This window comes from Zootoca vivipara, chromosome 10 (assembly GCF_963506605.1).
Source record: "Zootoca vivipara chromosome 10, rZooViv1.1, whole genome shotgun sequence".
Taxonomy (NCBI): domain Eukaryota; kingdom Metazoa; phylum Chordata; class Lepidosauria; order Squamata; family Lacertidae; genus Zootoca; species Zootoca vivipara.
In genome coordinates, this window is record NC_083285.1 from 47786480 (window position 1) to 47806596 (window position 20117).

Genomic DNA, 20117 nt, shown 5'->3' on the forward strand with positions numbered 1-20117 from the left:
GCTCTTACTCACAGGAAAACATGTGCAAGGTTGCATCTGCTCACTCTCTCTTCAGGCCATGTGCCAAATTACTCCATAAACATTCACCAGTTCTAGTAATTTATTCCCCCACCCACCAGGTATTATGGCATTTGATGGCATAAAATAGGTTCTAGAATATGTTTTGGAAAATAAGCCTTCTCCAATTGCTTTCTGTATTGTATTTTATTTCAGATTCACAAGCAGACCTTCTTTCTTTCTTTCTTTCTTTCTTTCTTTCTTTCTTTCTTTCTTTCTTTCTTTCTTTCTTTCTTTCTTTCTTTCTTTCTTTCTTTTAGCTTTCTGATGTTGCTGAAAAAATTGGCATCCTCTCAGCAAAGGAAAGATTGCTCAACTCTTCAAGGATTTGCCAATCGCCTCTGCAGTGCATTGCAAGTGGCTCAGCAGGTTTTTAATATATATTTTTGCTAATCATCCACCTTGTTTTTCTAGCTCTGTTAATAAAAAAAGAAGATGGCACATGTGGCTGAGTGGGGATTTCAATTCAGCTTTAATAGATATCACTGCAATTCACAAACTACTGCCATCATAGCTTACTGGAGCATTTGCCAACCTGGTCCAAAAAAATCTGGAGGAAACCAGAGTATTTATTTACATACACACCCCACACACAGTTTAACATGCAACATTTCTGTGTAATTTACATAAAACACAGTAAAATGCTTAAAGAAAAAGAAATGTCTGTACCACATTAGAACAAAAAAAAACAGAAATAACATCAACAAAAGCAGAGTATCCATTAGTAAAAATATCACTAAAACAGAGCAGTGCACTGAATTTTCTGAACCAAAGAAATCCTGCACAATTAGATGGATCTTCAGAAAGCATTTGAAACTTGCCACTGTTTCCTCCTCATAAACACCATGTGGGAGAGTGTCCCAGAGAGTGGGTGCCACTTCTGAAAAGGCCCACTTTCAAGTTATCATACGATGACATTCTGCCAATTACAGATATTATGAGCAAGGCCTCATTGAAATATCTGAGAGATTGGCCAGGGAGATAATGAGGAAGGTGGTCTGTTAGGTCTCCGGATCCCAAGCTATTTAGAGCTTTACACATTAGTAATGAAAACTTGAACATGGCTTGATACCTAACAGGCAGCCAGGGCAGTTATTTCAGCACAGCTGTGATGTGTATATAACTATAGGTCTCACTGAGCACCCTAACTGCTGCATTCTGTACTGCCGGTAGCTACAGCTTCCAAACCAAGAATAGTAGCCCCACATACAGTGCCTTACAGTAGTCTAACTGTGATATTGTCAATGCGTGATGGACCACAGTAACACTAACACAGTCACTGTGGAGAGCAGCTGAGTGACAGTACAGGATTTGGGCGAAGAAGGTACATAGACAAGAATCTAAAGAAATGGAGGAACAGAGGAAGTATGGACCAAGGGGGAAAGGTGGGCAAACTTAATTGGGAAGGGCAACTGGGGCTAGTATTCAACCACCCACTCAGACACTGCCCATTTTCACACACAAATTTCTGGGAATGTAAGTTTGAGATATTGAGGAATTACAGGAAACTGCCTTATACCAGGACAAACTATTTGTCCATCTAGACTAGAAGTTGCCAGTGTGGTTCCCTCCAGACAATGTCAAGTTTCAGCTCCCATCAGCCCCAGACACCATGGCCAATGGCCAGATATGATGGGAGTCGTAGTCCAACTGCCTATGCTGATTGAAAGCAGTTATCCACGGTCTTAGGAAAAAAACATATTGCATCATCTGTTGCTACCGGATGCTTTTAACTGGAGATGCCACAAACTTAATGGGGCATGTTGTCAATGTGACATATATGCTCTACCACTGAGCTACAGTCCTTCTCATTAGCCACCAGACCTGTATTCAGTGCTTTTTTTTCTGGGGGGGGGGTACACATCCCCCTAAACATTTTGTGAATCTTTGTACTTTTGTCCATTTACTGTATTTATTTTTCCTGATTTGAACTATAAAATGGTGATTTTCTTCAGTCAAAATGAGAGTACCCCTAAACTTTTTTTATATATAGAAAAAAAAGCACTGCCTGTATTCATGCTTTGAACTTCTTTAGTATCAAACATGCCACTTGCGGGGGTCACCAAGAAGGCAGCTTCTGAGTTGTTTTACTACACCGGCTTGCTTGCACTTTTATTATGTTTTGCCTTCAGAGGGTTTCCTAGGTTTCTGCCCAGTAGCACTGAAACAGCTACACAGTCTGAGTGCCCGGGGCAAAATTAAATTACTTTTTTCATCTTCTGCTACGGTGAGGTTTTTTTTTACGCCCCACCGCTCTCATTTTTTGGTAAGTGACTCCCCTGTTTTCCCCTTCTTAAATGCCCTACCAATGCAGGGCCACTCCTTGAAACATATTGGCCAGGACTAAAAAAGACAATACAAAATGGCACCCCCTTCCCAAAGTCACAATGCAAAGTTTCAAGGCACAGGAAAGGTTGTTTTGTCACCTTAGGCAAAAAAATCCCACAAGCACATCTCCGCCTCCCTGGCAGTAAAAATGCAAGAACAATACATTAAACAAGTCTCAGTTTGCTGCCCCTTCCTGTCACCCTATTTAGCTGCCTCTCTTTGCCTAACAAGGTCCTTATATAACATGTCATTTTTCAGAACTCCAAGTACAACTGGACCAAGTTGCTTTAAGAAAGCAATGGAGGGCTATTTGGGGCCTCAGATCCTCTGGACAATGCTGATGATTTGAACAAAGCAGAGGATTTCTTTAAATGAGCTGTCTGCGCTGATATTTGTCTGAACAGCTTAGGAATTCCTTACCTCTTTAAAAATCAGTTTGGCTTGACCAAGCTGAAAAAACATGCAATCTATTACGTTTTTTTATAGCAGAGTGGCTCAATAGACAGGAAATCATTTGACAAGTAAAGCAGTAGGTACAATTTTTCAGATTTTGTGTTTGTACACACGAGTTCACATGCTTTGCTTGCATAATTCATTCTCTTACAAAGGACGCTGGAAGGATAGGAGAGATTTTCAGACCCTCTCATTTTGCAACTGCCAAATCTAACAATATACTGTTAAGTTTGCACTGCTATTAATCTCTCTGCTCGAACTTCCATCAAGCAGTGCTTTAAATATTAATTGATTTTTTAAACATTAATTTAATTTTTGAACAAAGGTTTAAACAATACAATGGCTTGGATCCAGAGTTTCTGGAGAAGAATAAAGCCCATGGAAGGGGACTTTCCCATCCTCTCTACTCCACTGCTGTCACCTGCACACACACACACACACACACACACACACACCGTTAAAAAAAGAAGAGCATCTGTGGAGGATTGCTGGGCTCTGTTGGACAGTGTGAGAGGCATGGCACACCCAATACATTTTGCTAGCTGAAGCAAAGAGCAAATTCCACATCCAGGAGCCAAACAGACTGGCCACTGAATCTTGCTTCAACACTGGCAATGAGAGAGCATCCTCCACCACATCTGAGGGCAGACGCTAGAAGGGGAGAGGAGGCGGCCATGGCAGGCCATGTGACACACATACCTCTGCCCTCCAATTTCTTGCACCCACTCACTCGCTCCTCCACCTGGCACCTGATCCCAGTCTGCTCAAACAAATGTTGTAGCAGGTTGGCAACAGCATAACAGCATGTCACCAGAGAATGTGTACGCATTTGCAATGCCATTTTAAGTACCAGGCAGACACAATGCCTGCTCACTCGGGTCAAGGGGCCTTTTCCTCCCTAGTGATGGCTGTGAGGCATTGGGAGAAAAGGAATAGGCAAGAGAGGCAACCTAGCCCAGGTCAGCAATGAACAACCACTGCTAACTGCAGGGTGCTGGCTCTGGAGGCAAGAAATAGTAGGGTGGTTAGGGAGACCAAGAGCAGGGGCTCCAATCCCCACCCAGCATCTGCAGCCACATGTAGCCACCTAAGTCTGCCTGGTGGGATTGGGTGCAGGAGGGGTGGAAGCAACAGGGGCTTCTCAAAATCAGGAACCACCAGGAGCCAAATAAAAGCTTCTGTAGGGAATGGTTTTCATCAGAACAACAGTGCTGGAGGAAAGGTAGAACAGCTTGTCCACTCACACTAAATCAGAGCAAACATCAATCCCATTGATGTTTCTTCCAATTCAGTGGTAAACAGCGGGTTTTTCCCTGGAGAAAGCAGCAGGGCGAGTGGAAGGGTCCTATGTGCCCCTCCCCATGCACTACAGTCCTAATCAGAATTAGGCCACTTGGTGACTTTTCAGGGACATGTGCAGTTCTCGTCAATGATACAGGGAGGCAGCTACTATGCATAACTTTACGGCTTTTTAAAGTGTTTCTCAGACACCCATCCAAAGATGTAAATCCAACCACCCAAATGTTACAAAAGCTACCCATGTCTTCAGGCAGCTTACCAAGGGTTTCCTACAGACCTTCTTAAGAATGTGTGATGGGGAAATTGATTGCAAGTTGTATTCCCAGGAATATGAGCCTTCAGACACAAACATTCTGAAAACAATCCACCCATAAGCTCCCCCTGTGCAAGCATGGCCAATCGAGGGGCAGGGGAGCAAACTCAAAGGGGGCCTCAAATTTGAACACTTGCTATTTTTTTGGCATTTGGTAAGTTTCACAAATATTTAAATAGACCTATCAGTTCCAATGGCACAGGATTAGACTGTAATTAGGGGTCTCAAAAACTGGAAGTGACCTGGGCCTATCTGGACCTCAGTGATGGCCTGTGTGCAAGCCCCACTGAAATGAATAAGTTTTAAAAAACACAACAGCATTTTTGCACAAAGCCAATTCACTTCAGTGGGAAACTGCAAAGGGACTTTCCCATGGATTCTACACACCCATGCATCCCAGTGTTTGTAGGTCTAACATTCTTGCTAAGGGCTTGATAGAAAAACACATCTTTTACTTTCACAAATGAATACGTGCAGTGGTAGATTTTGACTGTGCACAAGTCATAGATGTGCTTCAGCCAGAGTCATATTTTCCATCAAGCCAAGCTATTGACCACAGTTTTGTGAGCATGCTTCTGCTTCACCATATGTCAGCTCAGCCCACATGATGCCATGCTAGTTCAGTGATATCAGACCCCACACTATGCTTGTTTCTCCCGCTCGTATCACACATAGCTATTCCTCGGGGATGGGCAAATCTGTCAGTTTCAGTTTCTTTCCGTTTCACATTTTCTCACTCTTTAGTTCTCTGCATTCCCTTTGTGATATTTTTTACAATAAAAAGTCCCAATGAAAATTCATCAGCATTTTAGTGTGAACATCTCCTAATGTACACATTTCTTTTGCAAAGGATCCCCCCCCCTAATATAATGCATATATTATATATTTGCAGTAGTACTATATGCACACTTATCCCTAGCGGATGCACATTTGCTTGCTCTATTTTGCTGGAGAACTGCATTGCAAAATTCGGCTACGTGCCAATTTTGAAGGAGGGCTTGTGTTCCGGTTCGCATATTGTTTTGGAAAGTGTGAAATAGGTATGTTCACCTTTAAAGCATCCCAGCTATACCTTGGGGGACTAGCAGCAGCCCAATAAAATTGCAGGCTATTATGACTTCATTGCTCCTGGAGGACCAAGGAAAGGAAAACATGATAAGAGAACAAAGCAGTGGAGATTTTCCACAGCTGGGGTATGTAACGTAATGACAGACCCCATTCACCTGTCTTCCATGTCCAGTACTTAAAAGCAAGAGTGCACAAGCTCTAAAACCTCACCTGGAAGCATTACTATAAATGCACATCTTGGATTTGATCCACATACTGGTCTCATCCTCCAGATGCCATTGTTACTATAATATCTGGTATAGTGTGAGGCACAGGATGAAGTACCCTTCAGTGATCTAGCAGGTTTCATACTGGATAACACCTCTATAGACCCAAGTTCCATCAACAATAGTCGGCAAAGAACACGTTACTATATGCTTTCCAGGTTCTTAGCCATGTTGGTCTGAAGTAGCTGGCTAAATATGAAAAGACTTGGTCTTTGTAGCACCCTAAACATTAATGCACTTTATTTTTTAGAGCACAAGCATTCCGAGGCTACAGTCCACTTCATCAGCTGTTTAAGTATTATGAGACTGTTAACCTGCTTTTCCAGTTTGAAGCACAGAGCACTCAATAGCAATTGACTAACCTCAATTAAAAATACATCAAGGTGGCTATTGACTAACCTCAATTAAAAATGCATCAGCCTTCAACTCGGTATCCTCCAAATGTTTTGGACTACAACTCCCATCAGCCCTTATCAACATGCAGATTTGTAGGGCACCAGTCTGGTGAAGGCAGTCAACATGCCAGCTAACCTGAAGGAGCGTCTCCACCCCCATTGTTAAGCCTGGACACTGAGATCCAGCGCCGAGGGCCTTCTGGCGGTTCCCTCACTGCGAGAAGCAAAGCTACAGGGAACCAGGCAGAGGGCCTTCTTGGTAGTGGCGCCCGCCCTATGGAACGCCCTCCCACCAGAGGTCAAGGAGATAAACAACTACCTGACATTTAGAAAACACCTAAAGGCAGCCCTGTTTAGGGAAGGTTTTAATCTGTGATATTTTAATGTATTTTGCTATTTGTTGGAAGCTGCCCAGAGTGGCGGGGGAAACCCAGCCAGATGGGCGGGGTATAAATAAATAAATAACAATAATAACCTTAGTCCAAAACCTCGGTAGGGCAACAGGTTAGCAAAGGCTGCCATACTCCATTATAAAAACAACAACAACCATCACAAAAACAGCAAAGCAGCTGCCTTAAAAAAAAGAAAAGTATAAGAAGGTGTAAACCTCGGTTTAAGTATGCTTCTGTTTGAGTACTTTCAGTTTAAGTACTCTGCGGACCCGTCTGGAACAGATTAATCCACTTTCCATTACTTTCAATGGGAAAGTTCGCTTCAGGTTAAGCACGCTTCAGTTTAAGTACTCCGCGGACCGTCTGGAACGGATTAATCCACTTTCCATTACTTTCAATGGGAAAGTTCACTTCAGGTTAAGTACAGACTTCTGGAACCAATTGTGTACTTAAACCGACGTACCACTGTATGCCTATTTTGTATTTCTACCAGAAAGGTCTGTCCTGTTGGTTTCATTTATCAGCAATAAGTCCTTTAGATATACTGGTCCCAAGGCATTTTGGAGCTTTAAAGGTCATAATCAGCACTTTGAATGGTGCTCAAAAATTGTTAGGCAGCCCATGAAATCAATTCGTGTTTTGTTTTAATCATTACTGTTTATATCCTGGCTTTCTACCAATGGCACCCAACGCTGTAAACAATACAGTAAAGCACACATCTACAATACACTAACAATAGTAGTACAGTACACAAAAGAGCAGTACAGAAGTGGAGAGACAGGAATCGAAAATACTGAAATGGATTAAACAGAAGCAACCAAGTGAGGGCAGCTGTTTTTAATTTTATAAAGAACTGCCCTGGCAGAATCTTCATTATGATGCAATGCACCTTTATTCCTTCATCAGATATTTGAATGGAAAAGATATACAGTACTTGTTCCTGTTGAAACCTTGGTTCATGCAATTCCAATTTTGTGGCAATTCCTTATGTTCCATACCTGTACCTGAACCGAAGAGTTTCTGGTTTATGAATTCAGCCATGAATCAGGTTGATATATGAGACATAAACCTCCCTTTCGGTATTCTAAAAATTCAGGGTATGTCTGAGCTTTCAACAAAGGGAAATAATCTTATCTACCTCCTTTGCTTTTAGGTTTTGTTCTTATCTTCTGAAAAGATGTTTACACTTCATGCAAGCCTTCTAAACACTATTATTCTTTTAACATAAGATAGCTGTTTGGCAATAAATTAAGCCAAATGCAGGAGTATCCAGTAAGACAAGATTCATTATTAGAACCGCTAACTAGCTCTACTAGGAACATGCTCTCAATCCTATGCACACTTATATTGGAACAAAACTCATTGAACAAGTTCAGTATCTGAGTAAATACACATAGGATTGTACAGTAAAACTTAGTTGCCTCCAAAATCCAGGGTTAATGCACCAGTGTTGTGATGTTAAGTCACGTTATAGCACAGAAAGCTTTGCAAATGCGAAGCCTGACAGATCAAGGCAACCTCCATTGCAAGAACACGCCACTGCAATACAGATAGTGTGCCTAGATACCAAAGGGTAGAAGAGCTCTTGTAACTTTATAGAAGGGAGCTTCGGTGAGTGCAACTCATCATGCAGGGATCAGAAAAGCTGTGACTGCTGAATTTTCCTCTACTTCTGCACAATGATTAAGAGGTACAGAATCCCTGGTCTCATTGCATCTGGTGATTCTAACAATAAGCTTTGCATGAGCTGAGCTGCTAGGTTGAAGGAGAACTCTTTGTTTGATGAAATCAACAAATCTTGCAAGAGGTAAGTATGTTAAAATTAGAATGTACATATAATGGCATGGTCAATGGAAATTGTAGTCCAACAACACCTTGACAATGGCCAGGTACGTGCATTGAGTAGCAGCTAGCATTACTCTTGACCATTTATAAATTATTAGAGTAGAGGAAACGGCAACAGAGATGGTGTGATCATGGTCTATTGTAATCAGTGGAAGTCATGCTATTGATTCTAGTAACAGATGGACTCTTACTGTCAATTGCATGCACTATTATTCCACACTAGCTAATTTTATTAGAAGGGATGGGAAGATTCTATTCCTTACCTTAATCCTTCTGCTATACTCCTCACCCTCCCATCCATCAATGAAGTCATGCCCTAGAATTGCCATGCAGGGATGGGATGGTGAGCAAGCAAGCATAACCTTGTCACATGCTGCTTTTTCATTTCCCCCATAGGAATGAATGTAAACCATTCATTTATACAGCATGAGCTAAGGGATACAGTTAAACCTTGCCCTGGTAATCCATGAATGTAAAATGAGAAGGTCCTCCTTTCAGCTGTGTCTCATATTGCTACTTGTTTAGCTCTTGCACCACTAGAGCCATTGAGAACTAAGCTAAACTGTATGTGGATGGTCTTGTGTTTGGCCATCTGGACAAAGCTAAGCCGCAAGCCCTGGCTTAGGTGACACGCTAAGCCAAACCATGGTCTAAGTCTCAGCACAGTAGCAGAATGACTGGAGAGGAGCAAAGCAGCGGCAATCTCCTCACCGGAAGCCTGAACATTTGACTCATCCATGCTAGGTTTGGCTTCGTGTTATGTGCAAACTGGGCCATAATAACAAAAGGAAAGCTAACACTGTACAGTGTTAAACATGAGTCGGTCATTATGAAATATCATTTTGTGCCCTTTAGAAGAGTCTTAAAATACAACGGAGTATCAGAACAAGAGATTCTAATCAGTTGCTTCAATTTGGTTCCCTTGATTTCTGCATTCTGCACCTTGGCTTGTTCAGATTCTGGTTTTGCCTCCCAAGGTTTATATCAGAAGGGTACATCTCTTTCTTGGAGGAGGTGAGACACACATAATAACGCAAACACAGCTTAGATCCCATTGAATGCGAAAGCTCATACCGCAGCCCTGCACCTACAGCATGTGTGCATCTGAATAACATACTGTACTGTAATGCCTTTGCCATTATGAAGCTGTCTGGATTTGTTGGCAGGGAGGAGAAGCATTACAGTTTGGTTGGACACCTTTTTTAAAAGATGAAAAACTATCCCAGGGAGGCTGATGCTTTGTTGCATCTTCTGTGCCTGAAGCTTTCAGTAAACAAGCAGCAACATGAATGAAATCTCCTCAGCAAAAGACTGCGTTGAGCAGCTCCCACTAACTAGGCGCTGGCTGGCCAAACCACTGCAAATGTAACAAAATTTTATTTCTTCTCTCTCTCTCTCTCTCTCTCTCTCTCTCTCAGCTTCAGTTACACTTCTACCATTTCCTGTGGAAAAACGAAGGCTTTTGAAGAGTGTGTGTGTGTGTACGCAATATGCAGCCCAAACATATGAGAAGCCTCTACAAAAATATACACAGAAGCGAGGAGGGAGACAAAACAGAGGTACTCAGCCAAACACTCAGTCCTGGAGTTCACTGCAGACGTTATAGTAAATAATGCTCAGAGAAGTCCCCCTCCCCAAATATATCTTCCCTTCCTCCCACCACGCAATCCACTGTAGCTGCAGTTTCTCAGGGAGGGGAGGGAGCACCACATGTGTTTTTTATCCTTATCCACACACATACCTACTGAAAAGGAAAAGGCAGGAATGTCAGGAAGTTTTCCCTGCCTCCGTCACCAGTCCTTAACAGAACCGTGCACATTTCTGGAGATACACAAGTGAAGATAATAATAACAATCCTGGTCCCCATCTCCTCCCCCCCCCCCACCAGACATCCCTAGATCTGTATAATTCAAACCTTATGGATAGCCACCAACAGTTCAGTGCTTTGCACACAAATTGGGGGGGGGGAGAGATGAGTGGGAAAGGGGCTGGTAAAGTGAAAAGAGGGTCAAAATTCAAAAGAAAAAGCTGGTATCCATCCCAGGTAGGTTTCTTACAATAATTATACTGCTACCTCACATTAAAAAAATAAAACCTACTTAGCGGTCTCAAAATGAAGAGGACAGAAGAAACTGAAATGAGGAAGCAGCAGGGTGGGGCTTATTCATGATTGCCTCAAGCCCAAACCTGAAGGCAACCACCAAGCCCTGCGCTTGATGAGCCACTAAGGAGAAGAAGGAAAAATGGGATGGGATTCAAAGGCCTTGTCCTGCAACTTGGAGGACACCTTGAGGTTTCCTTGAGCTGTGTGCACACATGCAAGGGAACAACAACAATGGCTTTTTGAATGCACACATGCACCCAGTTTTTAGAATCAGTTAAGGGCCGCATTCACATTTCAGTGTCCTTGTGTTCTTTCTGTGCCACGTGTGCAAAATGTTTGTTTGATGTGAAGCACGCTGTCAGCCCTCCATTGTTCAATGTAAAACCTACAGCCACAAACTTCCCCAGACTAGGCAAGCAGGAACTCTTCCAAACTAGCTGGCAGGAAATATGGTGACCGTCACAGCTGTGAACAGAGGGAGCATAAAGTACCTCTCAGTGGTGGCTGGTGCCCGTTGAGACTAGTAAAACAGAAGGCAGAGCAGATTACAGTAAGTGAAGCCAAAGCCAATGACAGGCAGGGCCAGCTAATTTTGTCTCCTTCCTCCTCCCGACTGAGATGAAGGAAGAGGAAACCTGCAGCCAGAGCCACTCCCTGGACTGGTTGTACAGTATGGGAGGAAGCAGGCAGAAGGGAGCTAGCTAAGGGCAGACTGAGCTCAGTGGGGCAGTGCCCCATGCCACCCAACGCACTCACTGCAGCTGGTACCTATGCGGTTACCTTTGTTGATCACAAACTTGCACATACCGTCCCCTTTCCAGAGTATCCTTGGTATGAGAAAATCCAGACTGAGGGAGAGGAAAGTGTGTGGAGGCAGCAGTTTGGAGGAGGTCATGTGGACAATGGCAGGTTAATGGAGGTGCAGGAAGTTTATAATCCACTTCAAACAACAGTATGGATGAGCCTCGTGTGGCTGAACTAGAGTAGTGGCAACGAAGATTAATCAGTGATATATCCAAAGCCATTTTGAAGTCGTTAATGTGAAGTCTCTGGGAAGCTGGGAGCTGGCACTTTTCCCATCACCTAGGCTAAGGATTACTTCCCCTTTTGTAGCATGCCAAACCAGCTGCTTCTTAACTCCTCTTAAAAGGATGTCATATGGAAGAGGGTGCAAGGTTGTTTCCTGCTGCTCCAGAGAAGCAGACACGGAGCAATGGATTCAAGCTACAAGAAAGAAGATTCCACCTAAACATTAGGAAGAACTTCCTGACAGTAAGAGCTGTTCGGCAGTGGAATTTGCTGCCAAGGAGTGTGGTGGACTCTCCTTCTTTTGAGGTCTTTAAGCGGAGGCTTGACAGCCATCTGTCAGGAATGCTTTGATGGTGTTTCCTGCTTGGCAGGGGGTTGGACTGGATGGCCCTTGTGGTCTCTTCCAACTCTATGATTCTATGATTCTATGGCTGTGGCACATCTGGAAAGTGTGCAAAGTCCAGTGGGATTTGGTGAAACCAAGGAGCCCAGCTCCCCAACAGTTGCTCATGCAACTATTTACTTGCTGTTTTATCCAACCATGTTGTACTGGCAATTGCTTTCTGTATGCCTTGGCCTTTTAAAAACATTTTGCTGATTTTATTTGTGTTTTAGTGTGTACACCACTTAAGACGGTTTTATGATTCAGAGGTCTATATAAAATAAGAATAAATAATTGTAACATACTGAAGGTTTGAGGGAGGCTGAGGAGAATAACATAGGAAGCTGCCTTACACTGAGTCAGACCATTGCTCAAACCTGTCTACACTGACTGGCAGTGGCTCTCCAGGATTTCAGGCTGTCCCTGCCTGGAGATGCCAGGGATTGAACCTGGACTCTTCTGTATGCAAGGCAGATGCTCTGCTCCTGAGCCATAGCCCTTCCCCTAATAAGTAGGGTATAGAAGCCAGCCATGTTTACAGATGAGTAGATTTTAAAGCAGATCCCTGAAGCATTGTGAATAAAAGGATGCAAGAAATCTAAGACGGTGATGAAGCTAACCTAGGTGGAATAATTCCCCCAGAATGCCCAACAATGCATCATACAGGGTACAAGAGAAAGACAGCCCTCTTGAGCATCCCTACTACCCCCCCCCAAAAAAAACCCGCTTCCCTATTACCCATCTCCATGCACTACAGGTAGGCATGAAGTGCGGCCATCTACAACACAGTCTCGCCGTTTCTGCACCATTATCAGAGCAAGAGGCAATATTTCAGGAACACTTCTCTTCAGATTTCTTACCAGAACTACAGTTTACCTAGTGACTATACAAGTGGGTGCAAAGCACAAGCACATTCAGCATGGCCATGAGCATCACTGCACAAGAAATGTCTGGGCACAACCCTTCGCTCTGAGCAGTTTAGATAAGCATAGTTCACAAGCTTTCTCCTCAACACTAGCATTGCAGTGTACATCTCTCGACACTGAAAACAATTACAGGTATGCAGCGTACAGCCCACATCAACACCGATACTATCAGAGGAAACAGAATGCCACCTTCTCTAGAACTACCCGACAGCTGAGCATGGCCCACATCTTGCCTTTACAGTGTACAGCCCTTCTCCAAAGACAACCACAGAATGCAGCTCTCCATCAAAATTGGGCACAAAGTATAGCCTTATGCAAGAACACTATTAACAGTAGACAGAAGCTACCACATTCCATAGCAGGGAAGAGACCTTCTTATTCAACACTTGCACAGCAGGCAGAAATTGAAGCTTTTCCCTGTATGGGGATTCGGTGACGAGTAGCAAGTCATTTCTCTCTGGCATGTTACACAGGAGCCCTGTCAGAGGGGTGAATTGGCAACCTTGGGAGAGCAGCTTATCCTATTGTTACAGGTAAGCGGGAAATCAAGTTCAGCCACTTAGCGTTAGCATCAGGAGCATGGGTGTAAAACCAACAACAGTGGATGAGAAGGTCCTCACTGCACTTCCCCCCCCCCCAAACAACTCCAAGGTACCTCTCAGGAAATACCTTACTTTTCACAAGCAAATAATACGGTCTGTGCATGCCTGCTCAGAAGTGCATCCCACAACAAAAGTGCCTGGAGGTGCCTCCAAGTTCATGTACAGATTTACAGCACAACCCTAGACACAAGTCTCATCTCTTCACTGAGGCTTCTCCCCCAAGAGGACCACCAGCCCACAAGATGTTTGGTCTTCTTCTGTAAGGGCCAAACACTGTGTGTCCCTCCTACTGGGTGGCCCTCGGAGGTGCACAGGCAACTCCACCATCCACCCATAGTGGGCAGGATGTGCGCACGCACGCCAGCCAGCCAAGCGCGCGCCCCGCCTGCAGCCCTCTTCCCCCCGCCCGTCCCTGGCACTCCAACAACAACAGGTGGGCAGGGCCCTGCGCATCGCACGCCTGACTCACCGCTGGCGTTTTTCCCGCAGATGAGGTGCTGGTAAGGCTGCAGCAGCCCCCACAGCTCCGAGTCGTTGTTGACCGTCTGCTCCAGGGACTCCAGCGTAAACTTTGGCGCTTCGTTGCTGTGGTGGTGGTGGTTGTTGTTGTTGGCGGCGGCGGCGGCGGCGACGGCAGCGCTGCTGCTGCCGCTGCTCTCTCGGTCCTTGTTGTCCGAAGCAGCGGCAGGAGCGGCTCCAGAAGCCGAAGGAGGCAGAGCGGCGGCGGCGGCGGAGGCAGCGCCAGAGCACTGACCCCTGTGGTGGTGTTGTGGCGGCGGCGGCAGCTGAGGGGGATTGTTTGGGTGCTGTTGTGTCTGGAGGTGGTGCAGGTGCTGGGAGTGGTGCTGGGGGTGGTGCTGTGGCGCGGCGGCCCCAGCGCCCAGCTGCAGGACCCTGGCGTAGATCTCTCGGAAGAGGTTCTCCATGCAGGCGGTCAGGTAGATGGCGGCGTGCTCGTGGATGCGCACGGCCACCCGGCTGTCCACCATCCAGCGGTAGAATTTGCCCACCGAGAAGGTGAGGCCGCAGCGGGTCGACTTGCCTCGGCTGAAGCGGTCGCCGCCGCTGCTGCTCATGTTGTACAGCGACAGCGCGCCGAGGGCGGCCGCCGTGCAGCTGGAAGCCAGGCTCCAGCCCAGGACGATCTCCATGGCGCTCTGCACCTCGTACCTGGTGCACTTGGCGAAGCGCAGGCTCAGGCGCTGAGCCTCCCGGGCCAGCCGGATGAGCGCCCGGCTGACCAAGGTGGACAGTCTGGCCAGGGCATCTTTGGAAGGGGGGGCGCCGCCACCGCTGCTGCTGCTGATGGTGGTGGTGGAGCTGGCGACGCTGCTGGAGCTGGCGGCGGCGCCCACCCCCACCGGCCCCCTGGCCTCTTTGCGCTGCAGGAGGAGGAGAACCGCCTCCACCTCGTCGAGGCTCCAGGGGACCTCCTCAAGGTCAGGCAGCAGCCTGGAGCAGTGCTGGTCGGCGCAGTCCAGCACTTCGGAGTCTTCCACCAGGACAGTGTTGACGGTGTCAAAGCTGTTGTGTCTACTGTGCATCGAGTCAGTTAGATGCTGCCAGCCGTTTCCTCCATAGGGGTGAGCCGCGTGGGGGGAATCGGAGCAGCACAGAGACAAGTTGGAGGACCGGACGGAGTCTGCCGCACCACCATAACCCGAGTCGAGGGTCAGATCTTCCAGCGTCCTCACCACCGTCTTACCTCTCCTTGCCATCGCTGCACTTCATACTGCACCAGCAGGAAACTTTGAGAAGAGAAAGTAACAGACCTGCGCCCTCCTCCTCCTCCTCCTCCGCCTCTCTCACGTACTTATTTCGCAGCTTCCTCGCTTTGGCACGCGCAAAGAGCAGCTCCTTCACGATCAAAATAAAGAAATGCCACCACCCGCAAACGCGATGCGCACAGGCATAGAGGGAGAGAGAGAGAGAGAGAGAGAGGCCAAAGGATCGCGGCGTCGGAGGTCCCTGGGTCTCTTCCCCAACTCCTGGCGGCAGCAGGGCAGCAGCAGCAGCGCTAGCAGCCTCGGGTGCTTCTCTCCTCCTCGGTTCCCTGACTCCTGCACTGCACTAGCCCGCAAAACCCAAGCCAACCAAAGAACGGCAGGGGCGGGAGGGGCGGCTGGGAGAAGAGGCGAGGCTAATGCAAATCGCACGCAGAGAGATCCAATGGGAGCGCCGATGCTAATTTCATTGCTACCTTTCTCCCATCCACCCCTCCCTCTCCCCTCGCGGTTGCAGCGGCGGAGAAGTGTCACTCCCTCCCCCTCTCTTCTTTTTGGAATTCGTAGTGGGATCCACAGGCTCTCCAAGCCTTCTCTCCTCTCTCTCTCTCTCTCTCTCTCTCTCTCTCTCTCTCTCTCTCTCTCTCTCTCTCTCTCTCTCTCTCTCTCTCTCTCTCTCTCTCTCTCTCTCTCTCTCCCCGTCCCCCCCCCCCCCATTCGTTTGGGTGTGCTGCGCTGGAAGTGGGTGGTGGGTTTCCTTCGTCGCTGTCTCGAGCCCGCTCCAGTGTGATTTTATTTGTCTTTCTCCGTTACTCTGCAGTTGAGAAGTGGGGAGAGAGAGAGAGAGAGAGATGAGGGGAAGGAAAAATAGGGCCAAGAGTGAGTGAGAGAGAGGAACCCGCAGGATATATTTAGCTGATCCAAAATAGACGGTGGGAATGAGCAGCAGTGATTTTCGTTTGCTGGACCAGCCCTACAAATTCCAGACTTGGCATGTATTTATTTCTCTGAAGCAGGTAGTAGAAATTAGAAACCAAGATACGAAGGCTGCAGCAGCGGCAGCTGCAGATTCTTGCCGGAGTGCCTGTCGTTTCCCCCTTCAAGTTGCTTTGCACACTACAGCCCTGAAATACAGTATTAGCATTCCAGCTCAGAGCCAGGAAACCTTTTTGGAGTGTGTGGCATCTCCTCTGCAGGTGAGGACCTGTAGTCTCATGCATTTTCCTTAATGTGTGTTGTGGGGCGGCTGGGTGGGTGGGTGAAGAGATCCAAACACCGTTGGCACTGGCTACATCATGCATCGTTACAGGGGAGCCCAGATGGCGCAGCAACACGTACTTCAAAACAAGGAGGAGGGTGAAGAAAAAGAGCCTCTGCGTGGTGCAGAGTAATGGATTTGCTCGAGCCTTTCCTAACCAGACCAAGATTATCTAACGCCAACTCAAAACACGAGCCCTCAAGGTGCCTAGTTGTAATATACACACATCCCAATCATGATTATAATGCTGTGTATTGATAGTTTATGTTTAATCGTGAGCTGCCTTGGAGGACGGAGTTCACTGGGGGGGGGACTGTATGCAGGTTACATTAAACTGAAAATGAAGCACTTCCCAGAAATATCTTGGCGCTGGGATGCAGAAGCTGTAGCCCTCCAGAAGCTGGCTCCAAATCCCACCATTCCTGACTGTTGCCCCTGCTAGTGTTGGGGCTGATGGGAGTTGGAGTCCCAACTTCTAGATGGCTGCAGGTTTTCCCCAGCCTTCTGTCATCTATCCTTTAAGCCAGGATGTCAAACCTCGGGCCCTGCTGGGTTATCAGATTTGACACAGAGCATCTCAGTGCACTCTACACAATATAACCGTTTCAGAGCCAAGAAGCCCCAAATGGGGAATGGCATTAAAAACAATGGCATCTACTACTCCTGATGCTTCTGCACAGCTGGGAAGAGACTCAGCAATTTCAGTGTATTTCAGTGACCATTTGGAAAGGAAGGACACTTGCATGGCCACTTGGGGATTTGCCACTATTTAAACAGCAAAAGATCTTGCAGTGCCACCAAGACCCACTGTAACCCTACATTTATTCAAGATTTTAGATTGTAAGCACCTTGGGGCAGGGACCTGCCATCCTGTACTTTGTAAAGCACCAGCCACACTGATAAAGATAAGTGTGTGTGTGTGTGTCAGAAACAACCGGTGCAGCAGCTCCCTGCTCACGCTGTCAGCTCAACAGTCAGCTGCAGAGCCAAACGGCCTAGAAGAGGCTGGGCAGGGAAGTCCCACAAGAGAATGTGAGATACACTCAAACAGCCAGAGGATAAAAGCACAGCAAGCAACACATTTAGAGGCAGTTCTTAGAAGGGAGAGAAAGAAGTACAGGTAACCATTTACAGCAGCCTTCCACTGCCACAGGTAAGCTCGCCCACATAGGAGGAGGAGTACCGACATAAAAAGGGCACCAGAAGATGGCACTTTGCCAAGGGCCTTCTCAAACCTGGAGGCAGCCCTGGCAGGTGACATGCTTCACCCGCAAACTTATCACCTGAACCTGGCACACTGGCTGCCCAGGAATTTTCTGCTCTCGACACACTGGAATAGCTAATTCACCAGTGGGAGTGGTTGCAGCACCTTCAGGAGACCAGGTCCAAAACTAATAAGAGGTTGCAGAAAGTAAAGGCATGACCAGTGGCAGGAGAAGACCGTAGAGCTCAGATGCAAACAGTGTAGATGAGTAATCTTCGGGGGTAATATTTTTGAAGGGTGAAATAGAAATGTATTTGTAATCTATTTGTCATCAGATACAGTAAGTCAGCAGATCCCTTTAAAATATAGTTTTATTTGGAAATGTTTATGATTTTAGACAGTTCAGGTTCCTACTCTGCTTTGTATTTTATGTTATTGATTTATGTGCTACTCATCAGCATTCATTTTCTTGTCCATCTTTTCTCAAGTTTGCTCCTTTTTCTGTTAGTGTTTATGTTTTTAAAGAATGTATTAAATAAAGAAAACAAGCAGCAGATTTTGTCTCCCTCTATGGGACAGCAATTAGTCATGCCTGTCCCAAGCATACTGATCTGCCAGGGGGAAATGTCTGAGCAAATATTAATTATAACATGCAATAATTTCCCTGCAGAAATTCAGATTAGATTTCACCTGAAGTGACATAGATTAGATTTCACACAGCACACATAGATAAAGAAGAAACTGACAGGAAGTTCAAACAAATAGGAAATGCCACTGAGCTTTTCAAAGGCCCTTCCTAACGGGTTGGGTTCTAAAATGCGAGTCCAAGAACCATTTTTAAAAATTACAATTAATGGATGAATAATGAATACACTAAATATTACAATCCACATACTGGAACAACTGGAACTGATGGAAAGGCTTTTGTTGACTCTCACAACAAGAGTCCGGTGTGGATACTGGAGCTTTTGTTGCGTAACAGGAACAAATAAGGTCAAAATAACAAGTCAGAAAGTAGAAATGTTTGAGGGCCTCTGTTTCCTGGGGTGGAAAAACACTTTGGGTTTCTAGTCTGATGTTGTTGCTATTTTATCGATGGTGATGGATTCAATCTATATTAGACACTCCCAAACTGCCTGAGCAGAACTAGGATGTAGCTGACCTCAACATTATTTCCTAAAGTTTATTTTGCTCGGTGTCAGAAAGAAGTGAGCCAGGCATTTCAAAGTTAATCCATCCATCTGGACAGCAAAGAGAGGCAGCTTCCACAAACCATACCAGGAAGAACATAACACTGACACTATTTCGCCCCCTTATGTATCATTATTTGGTCAGGGCAATGAGAAACGGATTGTGAGTGGAGGCCCACCCATAAAAGGGGAGTAAAAATGAACTCAGCCAAAGGTTAGCTCCCTTCTCCACCCAAGAATAACTAAATCACTGTAAACAAAACATTAAGAGGTCAGCATAGTTTATACTATGGAACAAGCCCAACATATATCTCTTTTGGTGCCAGAGTTATTTTCCCCCCAGTTTCTCTAGCCTCTGATTGATATCTGATTTTATTACCCAAAGGTGTTATATTTTCATAACTCTTGTGGAAACACTTTTTAGTCATTTATAAACATTCACCTTATACTCATTACCATCAATATAAACTACAGTGATTAACTACAGTAAGATCCCATGACTTAACTTTTAATTGCATCTGCCCAGGCAAGTCTGGTCCAACCATTAGGCAGAGTGAGGCAATCACCTCAGGTGTCATGTGCTGGGATGCAGTATACCAACTACTACTACTATTATTTATTTATTCCTTATACCCCACCTATCTGACTGGGTTGCCCCAGCCAATCTGGGTAGAGTCCAACAAAAATACGGGAAAAACAACAACCACAACAATAACATCAAGCGTTAAAAGCTTCCTGAAACAGAAGTCTACAAAAAATTATGCTGTTTTTTAAACTCTTTTACACCTGCCAGGATGTATTCCACAGGGTGTGTATGACTACCAAAACAACCTTCTGTCTGGTTCCCTGTAGCTTCACTTCTTGCAGTGAAGGAACCGCCAGAAGGCCCTCGGAGTCAGACCTCAGTGTCCAGGCTGAACAATAGGGGTGGAGACGCTCCTTCAGGTATACAGGGCTGAAGCCGTGCAGGGCTTTAAAGGTCAACACCAACACCCCACCAACTCCTCTTGAACCCTGGCCATCTACAGGCCTGTCATATACCTCCTAAACTAGCCTGCTGCCCACAGGTGCCCGTGAAGATGTCATTCCATTGCCAGGGCTGACACAAGATTTACCTACAAGTCTAGTCAGCTTCTGTACATGAATGAGCACGGGCGCCATCTTGTCTTTTGCCTCATGTAATAAACGGTGTTGGTCTGGCTCTCTGCCCAGGAAAGTGTGTGGAAGGACCGGTGGCCTTGGCCTTGGGACTTGCTAGTAGTCCCCCGGGTGACATGTGTAT

General features: G+C 46.0%; 1 protein-coding gene across 3 annotated transcripts in view; it reads right to left on the reverse strand.

Annotated features, from left to right (window-relative positions):
- ABTB3 (ankyrin repeat and BTB domain containing 3) overlaps nt 1-15784 on the reverse strand; it is a 241841-nt gene extending 226057 nt beyond the window's left edge. For all 3 annotated transcript variants that reach the window (XM_035128402.2, XM_035128401.2, XM_060279886.1), the window contains exon 1: nt 13929-15784. In XM_035128402.2, coding sequence (XP_034984293.2) covers nt 13929-15177 — 1249 coding nt within the window. In that variant the 5' untranslated portion in view covers nt 15178-15784. The remainder of the gene's footprint in view (nt 1-13928) is intronic.
- Nucleotides 15785-20117: the final 4333 nt, after the last annotated feature.